Source organism: Phyllostomus hastatus, unplaced genomic scaffold (genome assembly GCF_019186645.2).
Source record: "Phyllostomus hastatus isolate PE091 unplaced genomic scaffold, TTU_PhHast_1.1 phas_scaffold_93, whole genome shotgun sequence".
Lineage (NCBI taxonomy): Eukaryota > Metazoa > Chordata > Mammalia > Chiroptera > Phyllostomidae > Phyllostomus > Phyllostomus hastatus.
In genome coordinates, this window is record NW_025334042.1 from 16429339 (window position 1) to 16443261 (window position 13923).

At 44.5% G+C, this 13923-nt stretch overlaps 2 protein-coding genes across 3 annotated transcripts in view; one reads left to right on the top strand and one right to left on the bottom strand.

Annotated features, from left to right (window-relative positions):
* Positions 1-6397, top strand: part of CS (citrate synthase) — a 25790-nt gene extending 19393 nt beyond the window's left edge. Inside the window, exons 7-11 of the mRNA XM_045830167.1 lie at positions 3002-3201; positions 3812-3941; positions 4064-4165; positions 4369-4578; positions 4872-6397. Coding sequence (XP_045686123.1) covers positions 3002-3201; positions 3812-3941; positions 4064-4165; positions 4369-4578; positions 4872-5042 — 813 coding nt within the window. The 3' untranslated portion in view covers positions 5043-6397. The remainder of the gene's footprint in view (positions 1-3001; positions 3202-3811; positions 3942-4063; positions 4166-4368; positions 4579-4871) is intronic.
* COQ10A (coenzyme Q10A) lies at positions 5854-11098 on the bottom strand. 2 transcript variants are annotated; one of them, XM_045830168.1, is made up of 5 exons: positions 10770-11092; positions 10082-10228; positions 9110-9302; positions 8776-8877; positions 5854-8328 (listed from the first exon to the last, which is right to left on the bottom strand). In XM_045830168.1, the coding sequence occupies exons 1-5, from the start codon at positions 10907-10909 to the stop codon at positions 8161-8163; spliced, it is 750 nt and encodes a 249-aa protein (XP_045686124.1). In that variant the 5' UTR covers positions 10910-11092; the 3' UTR covers positions 5854-8160. The 2 variants fall into 2 exon arrangements, with proteins under 2 accessions (XP_045686124.1, XP_045686125.1); XM_045830169.1 differs by lacking the exon at positions 10082-10228 and having other exon boundaries at positions 10770-11098.
* Positions 11099-13923: the final 2825 nt, after the last annotated feature.

The window sequence follows — 13923 nt, forward strand, 5'->3', positions numbered from 1 at the left end:
TTTGCTTTTAGTTCCAACAGAGCTCCTGAAACTTCATGACTTCTTGTAGGAGCTTTTAACCAGTTAGCTTTAGGATAGCACTATGTAATGTCGATTAACAAGTGTTTACTCCATGCTTTCTGTATACGTTGAACTGTGGGTGAAAGAAGAATTTTTAAAAGTTATTTTAAAACATTGAAACCCTATACCTTCCCTAAAGGAACTTAAAATCCCTTTGAGAAGATAAAATTAAGACATAAAAGTTGAACAAGTTGTTAACATCACAAAAAGAGACAACGAGGTATTATGTTTCTCTTAATACATGAACACAACAAAATTATCAAATAGTCTTGCTAAAAAAAATGAACTTCAATCTACTTGAGCCTTTAGATCTAACTTTCAGTTCATAGGAAATGCAGTGGACAGAGGAACGTGTTACCATGTTTTGCCATGTATAATGTGCTCCCCTGTATAATGTGCACCCACATTTTTAGTCCAAATTTTCAGGGGAAAAAATTTCATTTTAATTTTTTAATTCAATTATTTATATTTAGAAACAAAGCTGATTATTGTATTCCAGAGTATTATTTTGCATGTAGATATTGTTATTGCTTTCTAGAGTTAACACTTTTAATGCATAGGCATAAATAAAATAAGTGAAAACATTTATATAGATACAGAATTAGTATTGCCCATGTATAATGTGCATCCTTATTTTTCCCTCAAAAATTTGGGCACAAAGTGCACATTATATACAGCAAAATACAGGTAAATCGCATCACAGATATATAACCAGCAAAATCTGGGGGAAATTCTACAGAAATGATGGAATTTTCCACAAATAAATTGCACATTTAAAAAAGGAAAGCATAAGAGGAAGCCTAAATTGATAAAAAAGAGACTTCAGAGACATATTATGGGTTCTTTTCATTCCTAATCAAATTATGTTGGGGGGTTCTTTGTAATCAGTCAAATTTGAATACTGAGAAGATATTTAATGATACTGAGGATTTGTTGATTATTTTTTCAGTGCGATAATGGTTTCGTGATTTTGTTTATGAAGGGCCTTCACCTTTTAGATATACATGCTTAAATATTTACATGTTGAAGTGAGTGATGTTTGGCATTAGTTCAAAATAACTTGAGGGGTAAGAGGGGAAAGTAGGGTGTAAGTGAAACAAAAGTGGCCCTGAGTTAATTGTTTAAACTAGATGATGCTCATTAGCTAAGTGGGTAACCTTGTGCAAGTTGCTTAACCTGGTAAAGCCCAGTTTCCTCATTTGTAAAATGAAGAATACATTACCTTACAGGATTATTGGGAAAAAAGAGAAAAAGTGCAAATAATATATGTAGGACAGTGCCTGTTATAGTAAATGCTTAAAAAACGGAAGCCTGCCCTGACTTGTGTGGCTCAATTCATTGGGCATCATCCTGCAAAGTGAAAGGTCACTGGTTCAATTCCCCATCAGGGCACATGCCTAGATTGTGAGTTTAGCCCCTGCCTGCTTAGGGCGCATATAGAGGCAACTGATCGATGTTTCTCACATTGATGTTTCTCACCCTGTTGTGCTCCGTCTCTTCCCCTCTCTCTAAAGAAACAAAAAAATAGCCCTGGCTGGTGTGGCTCAGTGGATTGAGTGCCAGCCTGCAAACCAAAGGGTCACCAGTTCAGTTCCCAGTCAGGGTACCTGCTTGGGTTGTTGGCCAGGTCCCCAGTAGAGGGTGTGTGAGAGGCAACCACACATTGATGTTTCTCTCCTTCTCTTTCTCCCTCCCTTTCCCTCTCTAAAAATGAATAAATAAAATCTTTTTTTTTTTAACATTTTAAAGATTTTATTTATTGAGGGAAGGGAAGGGGAGGGGGGGAAGGGGGGGAGAGAGGGAGAGAGAGGGGGAGAGAGGGAGAGAGAGAGGAGAGAGAGAGAAACAGAGAAACATCAATGTGCAGTTGCTGGGGGTCATGGCCTGCAACCCAGACATGTACCCTGACTGGGAATCGAACCTGTGACACTTTGGTTCGCAGCCTGCGCTCAATCCACTGAGCTACGCCAGCCAGGGCATAAAATCTTTTTAAAATAAAGAAACATTTTTGGCTTCGAACCAAAGTGTCGCAGGTTCGATTCCCAGTCAGGGTACATGCCTGGATTGCAGGCCATGACCCCCAGCAACCGCACATTGATGTTTCTCTCTCTCTATCTCCCTCCCTTCCCTCTCTAAAAATAAATAAATAAAATCTTTTAAAAATAGTAATAAAAATAAATAAATAGATAAACATTTTTTAAAAATCAGAAGGCTTTGCTGTTAATGGTTGAATGCCGCTATTTTGATTCTTGGCACATATGGTGAATTTTCTTTGAAAGGTGGAACATAAAATTAAGTATTAAAACCTAGTGTCTTAGCACATTCATTGAGTGCAGAGTCATACAGCGGGAAAGATCGTGATCAAACATATAAGGGCTCGCCGTGGCTGGCGTAGCTCAGTGGATTGAGCGCGGGCTGCAAACCAAAGCATTACAGGTTTGATTCCCAGTCAGGGCACATGCCTGGGTTGTGGGCCAGGTCACCAGTGGGGGCCATATGAGAAGCAACCACACATTGATGTTTCTCTCTCTCTCTCTTTCTCCCTCCCTTCACCTCTCTAAAAATAAGTAAATAAAATCTTTAAAAAAAAAAACATATAAGGGCTCACAGTCTGACTTTGGCATTTAACTGAATACTCTGAGCTTCAGTTTCCTTGTCTTTAAAATGGAGGTCATTATATACTTTGTAGAATTGTAAAAATTGGGAATAATGTTTTAATGTATTATACCTGGGGTAGTATGAGTAAATCATCTACTGCAGTGTCTGGGGTGTAATAGTTATTCGGCTAGGTGGTGATTGTTGTTATGCTCCGTATGTAACCACTCAGTGTGTAATCATCAACCCAAACAGCCCGGTCCATGGAGAACAAATAGCATCCCTGCCGAATTCCTTGTTAATAATTCTTTTTTTATTTTTTCCATTTTCCTTTTCTCTCCTTTAGTTAATTTACGAAGACTGTATGGATCTAATTGCAAAGCTACCTTGTGTTGCCGCGAAGATTTACCGGAACCTGTACCGGGAAGGCAGCAGTATCGGGGCCATTGACTCTAAGTTGGACTGGTCCCACAACTTCACCAACATGTTAGGCTATACCGATGCTCAGTTTACTGAGCTCATGCGTTTGTACCTCACCATCCACAGGTGAGCTAGATCCAGCAACCATAGCCTGGTTGGTGGAAGTTTTAAGAAAAGCTCCTTAACAGTCTTATCTTCTATAAACAGGTGGTAGGTGGCAAGGCGGTGGAAAATGGCATAAGGGCTGATACCAGGCAAGAAAGAGATCTAGGAAAGAAGGTCAAGAGGTTTGGGAAATTGTAACCACACCAAGAACAAGATAGTGCTTTAGCTGCTCGCATTAGGTTTTCCTTTAGCTTTCCAGCAGCTCCCTCTTCTGGTCATTGCTTATTAAAGCTGGAGTGAGAGAGTCAGGGAGCTTGGCACACTGGCATCATCAACCAGTAACATCTCCAGCTCTGTGGATTAGTGAACAAAGGCGAGTAATGAGATTCGGACATCTCTTACAAGAGCTTATGAATAACTGACTGGCTGTAGGCTGATGTGAGCCCATAACTAGGCTAGTATGTGACAAATAAGAGAACAACAGTCTGCGTTTCCACAATCTGCCCCTTTTCCCTCCTCTCACATTATATTTTTTCCGTTACCATTTATCCCCTGTACCCTCTTTCACTCCCCTTCCCCCACAATCTCCTCTTTGTCTTGGCCTTGATTCTCCTATCTTGTTTCCTCACAGTGACCACGAAGGTGGCAATGTAAGTGCCCATACCAGCCACCTGGTGGGCAGTGCCCTTTCAGACCCCTACCTGTCCTTTGCAGCAGCCATGAATGGGCTGGCAGGGCCCCTACATGGACTGGCAAATCAGGTAAGACTTCTTTTTCCTTTCTTGCTCCTTGTTTTTCTTAACTCCCATGCTTTTTTTCTCCTGACCTTCATGTTCTCCTTGGTATGTGTATTCACACTTTTACTCCCAAATCTTACCCATAGGAAGTGCTTGTTTGGCTGACACATTTACAGAAGGAAGTTGGCAAAGATGTGTCAGATGAGAAGTTACGAGACTACATCTGGAACACACTCAACTCAGGACGGGTAAGCAGAGATGCTTAGTGACTAGGAAAGAGGCCAAGACCCAAGTTCCTCAGTTTAGAAGAAATAAGGAGAAAAGAATGAGAAGCAGTCCCAAAATTAGAGAAGAAGCTTTTTCTTCCCTATTTGTCTACCCTAAAGAATTTAGAAGAGACAAAACTTTCAACCTGAGAATACAACTGGCTTTTCCCCCTTGCTCTTTACAGGTTGTCCCAGGCTATGGTCACGCAGTACTAAGGAAGACTGATCCACGATATACGTGTCAGCGAGAATTCGCACTGAAACACCTTCCTCATGACCCCATGTTTAAACTGGTTGCTCAGTTATACAAGATTGTGCCCAATGTCCTCTTAGAGCAGGGAAAGGCCAAGAATCCTTGGCCCAATGTCGATGCTCACAGTGGGGTGCTGCTTCAGGTGAGTCCCCCATTCTCTGCTTTCCCTTTAGTCTACACAGATTCTCTGCCATGCCCCAAATCCACTCCCTAGTCAGGGCAGGGGCTCTTACACCTCTTTCCCTGCCTTTTTGATCAAGTTGCCTGTGGGTGGGGAGGAGGAAAGGGGTGTTCTTTCTTCAGAATTTCCATTGTTACACTTTTCGAAGTGTCATTTCTATTTAAGGGTGACTGGGTTAGGGTCTGTAGTCCTGGATTTATATGTGCCGCTACCTGTGGACCTTTAACAAAACATTTTTCTCTTTGACCTTACAGTACTATGGCATGACGGAGATGAACTACTACACAGTCCTGTTTGGGGTGTCACGAGCATTGGGTGTGCTGGCACAGCTCATCTGGAGCCGAGCCCTGGGCTTCCCTCTAGAGAGGCCCAAGTCTATGAGCACGGATGGTCTGATGAAGTTTGTGGACTCTGCGTCAGGGTAAAACTGAGACTAGGGGGAAGCTAACTACCAGAAGTGAGGGAGCTCAAAAAAAAGGTATACCTTTGTTTCAGGGGGCATTTAAAGATTTAAGATTAAATTGTATCTGAGGCACGGATAGTAAGTTTGAGGTTACAATATAAACTAAGACTTTAAAAGATGAAAAGGGACCCCTTGCCTCCTAACCCCAACCCCTTCCCCCTGCCTGGTATGAGTTGCCCACCAACCATAGGGTGACCAGGACTAATGCATGTGGTGTGGGTTAGATCTGGCTCCTCTTTCCCTGGGTCAGAGCTGATTGCAGAGAATCTGCAGTCCCTTCGGAGCTTTTGGTTCTGCATTTCCCAGCCCTCAATAGTCCGGCAGACCAGGACTCTGCCCGATCTGTTTCCATAGGAATAATGTTGGGTCGCCAGCTGCACTAAGCCCCGCTGCCCTCTCCCTTGTGCACAGACACTTCCTGGTGAGGCCTACTGGTTAGCTGGGCCTGTTTTGGGCATTTTTTTAAGCTACCAGATGACCATAAAGGCCATGGCATTTGTCGTTACTGGCACCCAGTGTTTGATTTTTACTTCTCTTCTTAAAATTATCCCATAAAAATTCAGATCTGGGATTGTTCTATCCCCCACTAGTTTAATACCTCCTTTGAGATTTTCTATACGTGCTGAGCGTCAAGCTGAGGAAGCTCTAGACCTTCTGCTCCTGGTCCCTGCTAGAGACCTCTTGCAGCAGGTTGTATAAACCACTGTCTGATACATGGTTTTTCCCAGTCATTTGGCTTCACATGAACTAAGTGTTTTGTCCATTACCCTGACCTCTTTTTTCCCTTTATTTTAGTTTGCTGTGGGCCATAGAATAGGGACTTGGGAATGACCAGCATGATAGCTTCATGGTCTGGTCCCAGGGGTACTAGTACCTTTTTCTGAGCAGGGAAATGATTTAAGTTTGGACATGGTCTCCTTTGAATATCAGGTTCTAGGGCCGAGGGCATTAAAAATAGTCAGCCTCCTCATCCCCAGCCACAAGAAAATATCCTTTTATTTATCAAAGTCCTTACCCTGGCTGCCCTGTCCCTGAGAGCTCCCAGTACAGTGTTTGCTTTAGAAGCCCCATCTGCACAGGTTTCAGTGACTCAGAATGCTCTGCTGCCTTTTCTTTAAGAAAGGATTGACATACACTCCTGCTGCGCCCCTTCCTCCCTCACAACTCCTGCCTGTGTTTGTGTGGACCCCCTGATCCCAGAACTGCGCTGTTGAGATGGACACACAGTCTGTAAACCCCTGGGTGACTTGTCAAGTCAGGATGCGGACTTCAGGTTGTTCTGTATAAAATGCAAAATAAATGTTTTTATTAACAATGCTTGAGCCTGCTATTAAATAAGACCTAGAAGAATCTATTATGAGATCATCTATTATGAACCCCAGTCTATTATCAGATAAGAAATCTGGCTGGCAAGATCCTGGACTTAAGTGAGCTGCTATAAGTTGTTACGTGTATTCCTTTATTTTTAGGTAGGTTTGGCATTTCTTCACCCTAATCTGCAAAAAGGCTCCCTGTGAGCTTTCCAGAGGAGATTTCTGTCTTTCCTCAAGGCTAGAAGTCTTTGACCTTTAGCCCCTATCCTTCCTAAATTTATTATAAGGTAGAGCACTGCAGAACTATAGCTGAGACCTCACAACTGCTGATGTGACTAAGCTAAGGAAACTGGTCCAGCCCACTGGGTGAAAGGAAGCAACTATACCAAGGACAAATAGGGTTAGGATGGCAAACTCAGAATGTGAACCACTGGGGTGCTGGTACTTCATGGAATGCCTATTCTTGCAGCCTCTTTTAAGAAGGCCCATAAAATATGAGGTGGTCCTGAGGGCATCAGTTAATAATCTGAGATCAGATTATTCTATCTTGAGACTCCTGCTGCAACTGACCTTCTGGAAAAGTCTATTAATAGACAAGGGAGTGGGTACTAGGTCCTGGCTTGCAGAATATACTACTATAGTTAGAAGGGACACTGTGTTCTAGAGGCCTTCTTGTGCCTTCACTCCCCATGACTTTATTCTACTCTGCTATATCTATATTATCCTCCCAAGAAACAATATGAAAAAGCCATATTCACACTGTCACAATTAATTTATTGAAATATTATAAAAACTCAGGCCAAGTGGAAGAAGTTGTACCCAAGAGTACAACTCTGTTCAGTGTTTTTGTTTTTGTTTTTCTCTTTATCCCATGGCACTGATGATAAGAAAGCCCCAGGCTCTCCACTAGCGTGGCAATATTCTTAAAGTGAAGTCATGTTTCAACCTGTGGCCAGATCTCTGGCATCTCCCAAGGCATTTCAGGCAAGCAAAAGTAATTGACCTTCCAGTTCCTCTGTGTCAGAGGAAAAGGCTCAGTTTATTCAATACTTGAGAAAAGTTGTGCCCTGGATAGGTGGTTCAGTTGGTTAGATTACCATCATGATAGGCCAAAGGTTGCAGGTTCGAACCCCAGTCAGGCCACGTGCAAGAGTCAACCAATGAATGTATAAATGGGTGGAACAACAAATTGATGTTTCTCTCTCTCCTTTCCTCTAAAATCAATAAAAAATTTAAAAAAGACAAGACCCTGGCTGGGTAACTCAGAGTGTCATCGTCCCCATAGGCTAAGGTTTCAGGTTCAGTCCCTGCTGAGGACACATACAAGAATCAAGCAGTGAATGCATAATTAAGTGGAACAACAAACTGTTTCTCTCTCCCTCTCTCTCTTTAAAGTCAATAAATAAAAATTGGGTGGGGTGTTGTTTTTTAAAGAAAAAAGTTGCTATTTTCCCTGCTTAGACACTAAGGTACCTTGACGGGCCTCAGAGATAACTACACAGGACTAATTATAATGCACTGTGAGATGGCTGTAGGCATCAGTATATAGGGCTCTCCAGCTAAGCCTGACGATTTCCTAAGCATGTGTCCTTTCCATATCCTCCTGCCTTCTCCCCTCCTCCAACATTTCCAGCCACCTTAGAGCCCTAAGAGAATTGAGAGGAAAAACAGTATTATCAACACAGACTTCTCTCAGATTAGAGCAGGAGCCAAATGAGAACTGGGTGGAGAGAGAGTAGAGGAGAAGCTAAGGAACAATCTTTTGCCTCAAGTCTGGTGCACCTCATGGAACATAAGTTCACGGGGGATGGCTGTTTCTGGACCAAACTTGGTGGCTGCCCGGCGCTCGAAGGCAGCAACATTCTGTTTGACAACCTCATCAAAAAAGATGGTGGCCAGCTGGGAGTGCAGCAGAGAACGAAATTCAAAGGAAATCTGGAAATGGGTAAAAGACAGTCAGAAACTCAAGACCCTGTTGGATAGCCCCTGGCCAAATGCAAGGACACTATTCAGTGCCTTTTCTTCCCCTCCCATGCTGGCTCCTTAGGGCCCCTCAAAAAACCTTAACTTAGGACTGAGCACAATGTTCAAGTTGGATGAAATGTCAGACCTGTGGAAATGATCATTGACTTAGGAAGTGCTATGTACTAGGTATGTATAAAGAATAATTTAGCCCTGGCAGGTGTAGCTCAGTGGATTGAGTGCTGGCCAGGTACCCAATAGGGGGCGCTCAAGAGGCAACCACACTGATGTTTGCCTCTCTCCCTCCCCTTCTCTCCAAAAATAAATTTTTTAAAATTTTGTTACAATAATTTGTTACAATACCTCAGTTCTGCCTCCACCCCCAGTTGTAGCCCTGTGTAATACAGGCTCCTGACTCACCGAAAAGTCCACAGTGCAAGTTCGCGGGTAGGCAGGAATACCAGGGCTGAATCGCCATATGGTCTCTAAGTGATTGAAGAGTTTGCCATCAGTGCAAACAGCCTAGAAATAAGGCAGTCAAGTAATTAAACATCATACCATACAATGGAATAAAACCTAAAATAGGTATAGTGGGCTATAATAAGGAATTGAAAGTCATTTTCCTTCTAATATTTTACTAGAAAAGTATTTGACATGTGACATTAAGTCATTATAAGAAGGCCAAAATAGGCCTTAAAAGTAAAAATGCTAGCAAATACAGAAACAACTGATCAATCTGTCCGACCAGCCTCACCTTGACCATGTGAGGTTTGACCATGGAAACAGCAGAGGTATAACGTTCCACCACAGGTGGAAAGCCAACCTCCAACTGGGCCTTCAGGTGACCTTTGCGGCTGGATACCACCAAAGACTTCTTACACCAAGGCACAAACTCGCAGTACTCCTGGACATTGGATACCACCTCGAACATCTCCTGCATTGAGTACCTAGGGGAAGGAATCAGAGGCCAAGGAACTGCCAGCTGGTTCAGGCTCCTCCTTGCCCTGGGTGCACTCCCCCCAGTACCTCTGCTGACTGACCATGCACTCAGGAATTAGAGACCACAAATTAAGCCTGAAGGAATGACCAAAAGCAAATGTGCAAGTTTTCATGGTAATGTTTCCTTATGTTTTAAGTTTACAGAATGCTTTTGTAATTAGTATCTATTTGATCTTAACAGGGATCATCTAGGGAGAACATGTTGTCCATCATACAAGGACTCAGATCCTAGCTTTACAACTTTCTAATAATTGTAGCCCTAGGTACATACCATTACCTGCCTCCATTTTCTCACCTGCAAATCAGAGGTAACAAGAGTATCTGGTTCATATGCATTTGTTGAGAGGATCAAATAAGAAAATCATTGTAAAACACCTAAGCAGTCTAATCGCTAGCAGTAGCAAGTGCACAGGAAGTGCTAGCTACTTCATATTGTGCTCAGAATACATAAAGTCAGGTAGGCAGAGAAATAATACCCTGCTGTCTTAACATTGTCCAACTCTAGGTGTGTTTCACTTAATGCACATACAGGACAACCAAGAAGAAAAGGGAAATTACAGTTGGAAGGCTGGCAGGGAAGGATAAACGATCAGTAATACAGCTGGGAGAGATGGCCAGGGATGAATCTTCTGCCCTATTGCCAATCCTTACATTCTAACCTGGACATGGTTATTTGCTTGGAGGGGAAGGGGATGTGGAGGTATGCTGGACAGAGGAGGATGCTCACCCCATGATCCTACGCTCGGAGTAAGCCTTTCTCTTGTTGGTGAAGGGGGCAGCAAAGCCCATGAAGGAACGGCTGGGAGGTAAGCCAGCCTCAGCCGCCAAGACTTGGGCAGCCCGGGGCAAGAGGAGGCTGCCGGAAATCAGAAATCTAAGCCCGAAAGCAAAGGAGAGACAACCTCAGGTTACTTTCGTGTTCAGCCATTCCTAGGTGAAGGGGAAGAGAGGCGCATCCCAGAGGAAGGTCGTCTGGACAAGCTTCTCCCCCAGCACCAGCTGCAACCCGCCAGGCAGTCACGAGTGCGAAAGGTCGAGGGCAGCTGAGGACAGTGCCGTGCGAGGAGACGGAAGAAAACAGAGCGCGTACGAACTGCCAATTGCTTTTGACTGCGGGCTATTGCATTGCTACTACTGAAAGCTAGGAAGCATCCCAGGTCCCGGCGCTTCGCCAAGCCCGTTGCTGTCGGGGCTTCCGCGAGGGGCAAGAACTGATTGGGCACCCACCCCGAAGACTTCCCCTCGCGCATAAGTTGCAAAGGGGTTCCCCAAAAGCTGTACACTGGACCGCAGGGAACAACCGCTACCACCGCCGCCACACTAGCATCCCTGGGTTGCAATCCTCCACCGTGAAACTTCGGGGTCCTGAGCGGGCCCCTTTTCCTCTCTTATAGCCTCCCGCACCTCCCTCTCACCTCATTGGTCGCCGCGGTCTTGGAGGGCCCGGGGGCGGGGCTGGGGCCGGGCGTGCTCCCGGGCGGAGCGGGAGGCCGCAGCAGCGCTGGGCCGCCGCGCTCGTCCTGACTGGGAGCCGCCGCGCGCTTGCCGAGGCCATGCGCGCCACCCTCCCTAGCCCTCGGCTCTGACACCCGCAGGGCCCTCCTCACTCCAGAGGACTAGCGTCAGGAAGCTCCCGTGGGGCAGGTCCAGGGAGCGCGGGGGTGGCGTGGGACGGTGGCTCCTCTGGCCTTGCTCCCGCCCAGGCGGCTGGGTGAGCGAGAACTGAGCTGCGACCGCTGCTCCCGCAGCTCCCAGTACCCCCACGTCACGCGGTTGCCATGACTCGGGACCGGGAGAGGGGGGAAGCAGGGGGACAACTCAGCCTGTCGGGAGATGTAGTTTAACACCTCTGGCGAGAAAGGACACACTGGAGTGTGTGTTTGAGAAGCTGCAGAGATGGTCCGGTGGAGCAAAGTCGCCAGGCAAATTACTATTCTTGGCCATTCTGGGTCATGGGCTTGATACATAAGCACAAAGGTGTATTAACAGCAAATACCTGTTAATCTCTCTTTTAAAAAATATTTTATTTTACTTATTTTTAAAGATTTTATTTATTTATCTTTAGAGAGGGAAGGGAGGGAGAGAGAGAGGGAAACATCAATGTGCGGTTGCTGGGGGCCTTGGCCTGCAACTCAAGCATGTGCCCTGACTGGGAATCGAACCTGCGAGGCTTTGGTTCACAGCCTGCACTCAATCCATTGAGCTATTCCAGGCAGGGCTAAATGCCTGTTAATCTCTTACAGCCTTTATCATATTCTCCCTTGTTGGTAGTTCTATAAATTCTATTCACCTTTGTGGACTCCACAGGGCTTAGTACTGTGCTTTACGTCTTTGAGAAAGGAAATGAACGTTGCACGCTCTGGGCTAAGAGTTTACATAGTTTTCTCCTTTAATAATTATACAAAGAAGTTGATGCCCTGGCTGGTGCACCCAGCCTAAGAACCGAAAGGTCACCAGGTGGATCCCCAGTCAGGGCACGTGTCTGGGGGTGCAGGCCAGGTCCCTGGTTAGGGGCGTGGGAGAGTCAACCGGTCAATGTATCTCTTGCGCATTAATGTTTCTCTTTCTCTCTTTCTCCTTCCCTTCCCCTCTCTCTAAAAGTAAACAAATAAAATCTTAAAGAAAAAAAAAAGAAAAGAAAAGGCGTTGAGGTGGGAAAAACCAGACTGACTTCTAGGGGAGAGAACCATCTTTGTCTGGAAAATATGCACTTAAGGGTAAGACCTTAAGGGCAGGAAGAACCCAGGCAATGAAACATCACTATACTGTTTTTCATCACCATAGAAGGAGAAAAAAAAATGCTCATGATAAAAGTGGGAAGAACAAAAGAAGAAAAAAAGGACAGAGCACTTACAGACTGGATCTAGGTGGGTGCCAAGGGCCATCAAAATTCTCCCATGGACATTTTAAAAATAGTGGTGATGGTGGTGGTGGTTAGGGGGTGGAGGGATCAAGGAAAAAGGACTTATGGTCATGGACAGCAGTGTGGTGATTGTGAGGGGGCGGTATAAGGGGGATAAATGGTAATGGAAAAAAATACAATAAAAAAAGAAATAAAAAGGGTGTTGGTGCCTACTGATACAATGAATGATGTTTATACTATTACATTGCAAGCCCCTCTGCTGCTTTCTTTCTAAATCTTTAGTCAAGCTCTCTACATTCAGGAAAGACTTGAGTAGTGTATGTAGGTGGGATGGAGGGGACAGAATAAGTAAAGATTAGGTTCTTCTTTGGGTCTACTTGGTGTGGAAAATAAACATCTTGCCCAGAAACGGGGGTCTGGAAACATAAAAATCCTCCAATTCCCCCCACTGCTTGAGGCTAGCATTTATTTGGGGTTCTCCACTGGGTATGGATTGATTTAAAGTTTGAGCCCCTTTAATCTGAATTTCAAGGAGTAGGAGTCCTCTCTTGAACCCTGGCTTACAGTTAACCTTTTGTAAGGAAGGTATTTTAATTCTTATTTTATATTTCTATATAAAACCCCAAGCTGGGGAATGATCTCATTTCTTTTTCTTTGCTAACTGTCTGACATCTTTTTCCCTCAGCATCCCCACCTCAACCATCACATAACCTGGAGCCACTCTCAGTGGGCATGTGATCTTGAGAGACACATCCTCTTTCCAGCCCCACTCTCTTATCTAGTCCCTCTCCCTCTAAGGGCTCAAGAATGTGAAACAGCTGCTTTGAGTGAGGAGGAAGGATCTGTCCAGATAAAAGCCAGACATTAACTGGGGTACATGACTGAACTATGACCTCATTAACATTCGGCCTTAAAAGAGTTAACTGCTGCAGAATTCCCGAGGTACAATAGGCTTGCCAAGCCAATTTGCTCCTTTACCCTACTAATTAGATTAGCTAATTACTGCATTTTAAACTTTTCCTAGTTCATTCCCTGCACTTGAAGGAACCAACTTCCTCATCATACTGTATTTATAACTCCAAATACTGACTCAAAATACACCACCTGGAAGCCCCTCTTGACTGAACCCATCCCTCAATGTGAATGTCCAATAAAGTAGCATGTATCCCATATTCGCGAGTTGTTTCATGTTTATATGTATGTTCTCTACTAAGCTATAAACTCCACAAAAATAGATGCCATTATTTCGAAGTTTCTACCACCAAACCAGTTAGTATATTGCTGTACACAAGGGTAAGTTTTCAACCAACATTTGTCAGAAGAATGAAAACTGAGTCTTAAGGACAGGAAGGCATCTGCCTAGATACATCCAAATATGGATTTAGTAGTTGAATCCAGTGGTACTGTACACATACGATGTTTTTGCCACCATCTCTGGCCTCCTGCCCAACCCTATGCATCCCCTTGAACTCTGGAAGTATCTGTGTTACCTTTATGATAACCCTTCTTCCCTACTGGGAAATCCTCTTTCTGTGCAGTGAATAATATTAAAAATAACTTCTAGCTCTTCCTCCTCCTTCCAGCTGCCCAAAGAACCTGGCTGGCAACCTCCCTTGTTCACCTCCACTCCCCAGCCAGAATCAGACACGTGACTTCAGCTCAACTCCTGACTCCCAATTCCTCAGGTTACCAAGAGCTATTTCAGG

Excerpts from the sequence above, each read along its gene's own strand:
- COQ10A (XM_045830168.1), bottom strand. The coding sequence starts at position 10,909 with ATGGCCTCGGCAAGCGCGCGGCGGCTCCCAGTCAGGACGAGCGCGGCG. Across the intron at positions 10,229-10,769 it reads AGACCGCGGCGACCAATGAG|ATTTCTGATTTCCGGCAGCC; the intron begins GTGAGAGGGAGG and ends TTTCGGGCTTAG. Across the intron at positions 9,303-10,081 it reads TCCGAGCGTAGGATCATGGG|GTACTCAATGCAGGAGATGT; the intron begins GTGAGCATCCTC and ends TCCTTCCCCTAG.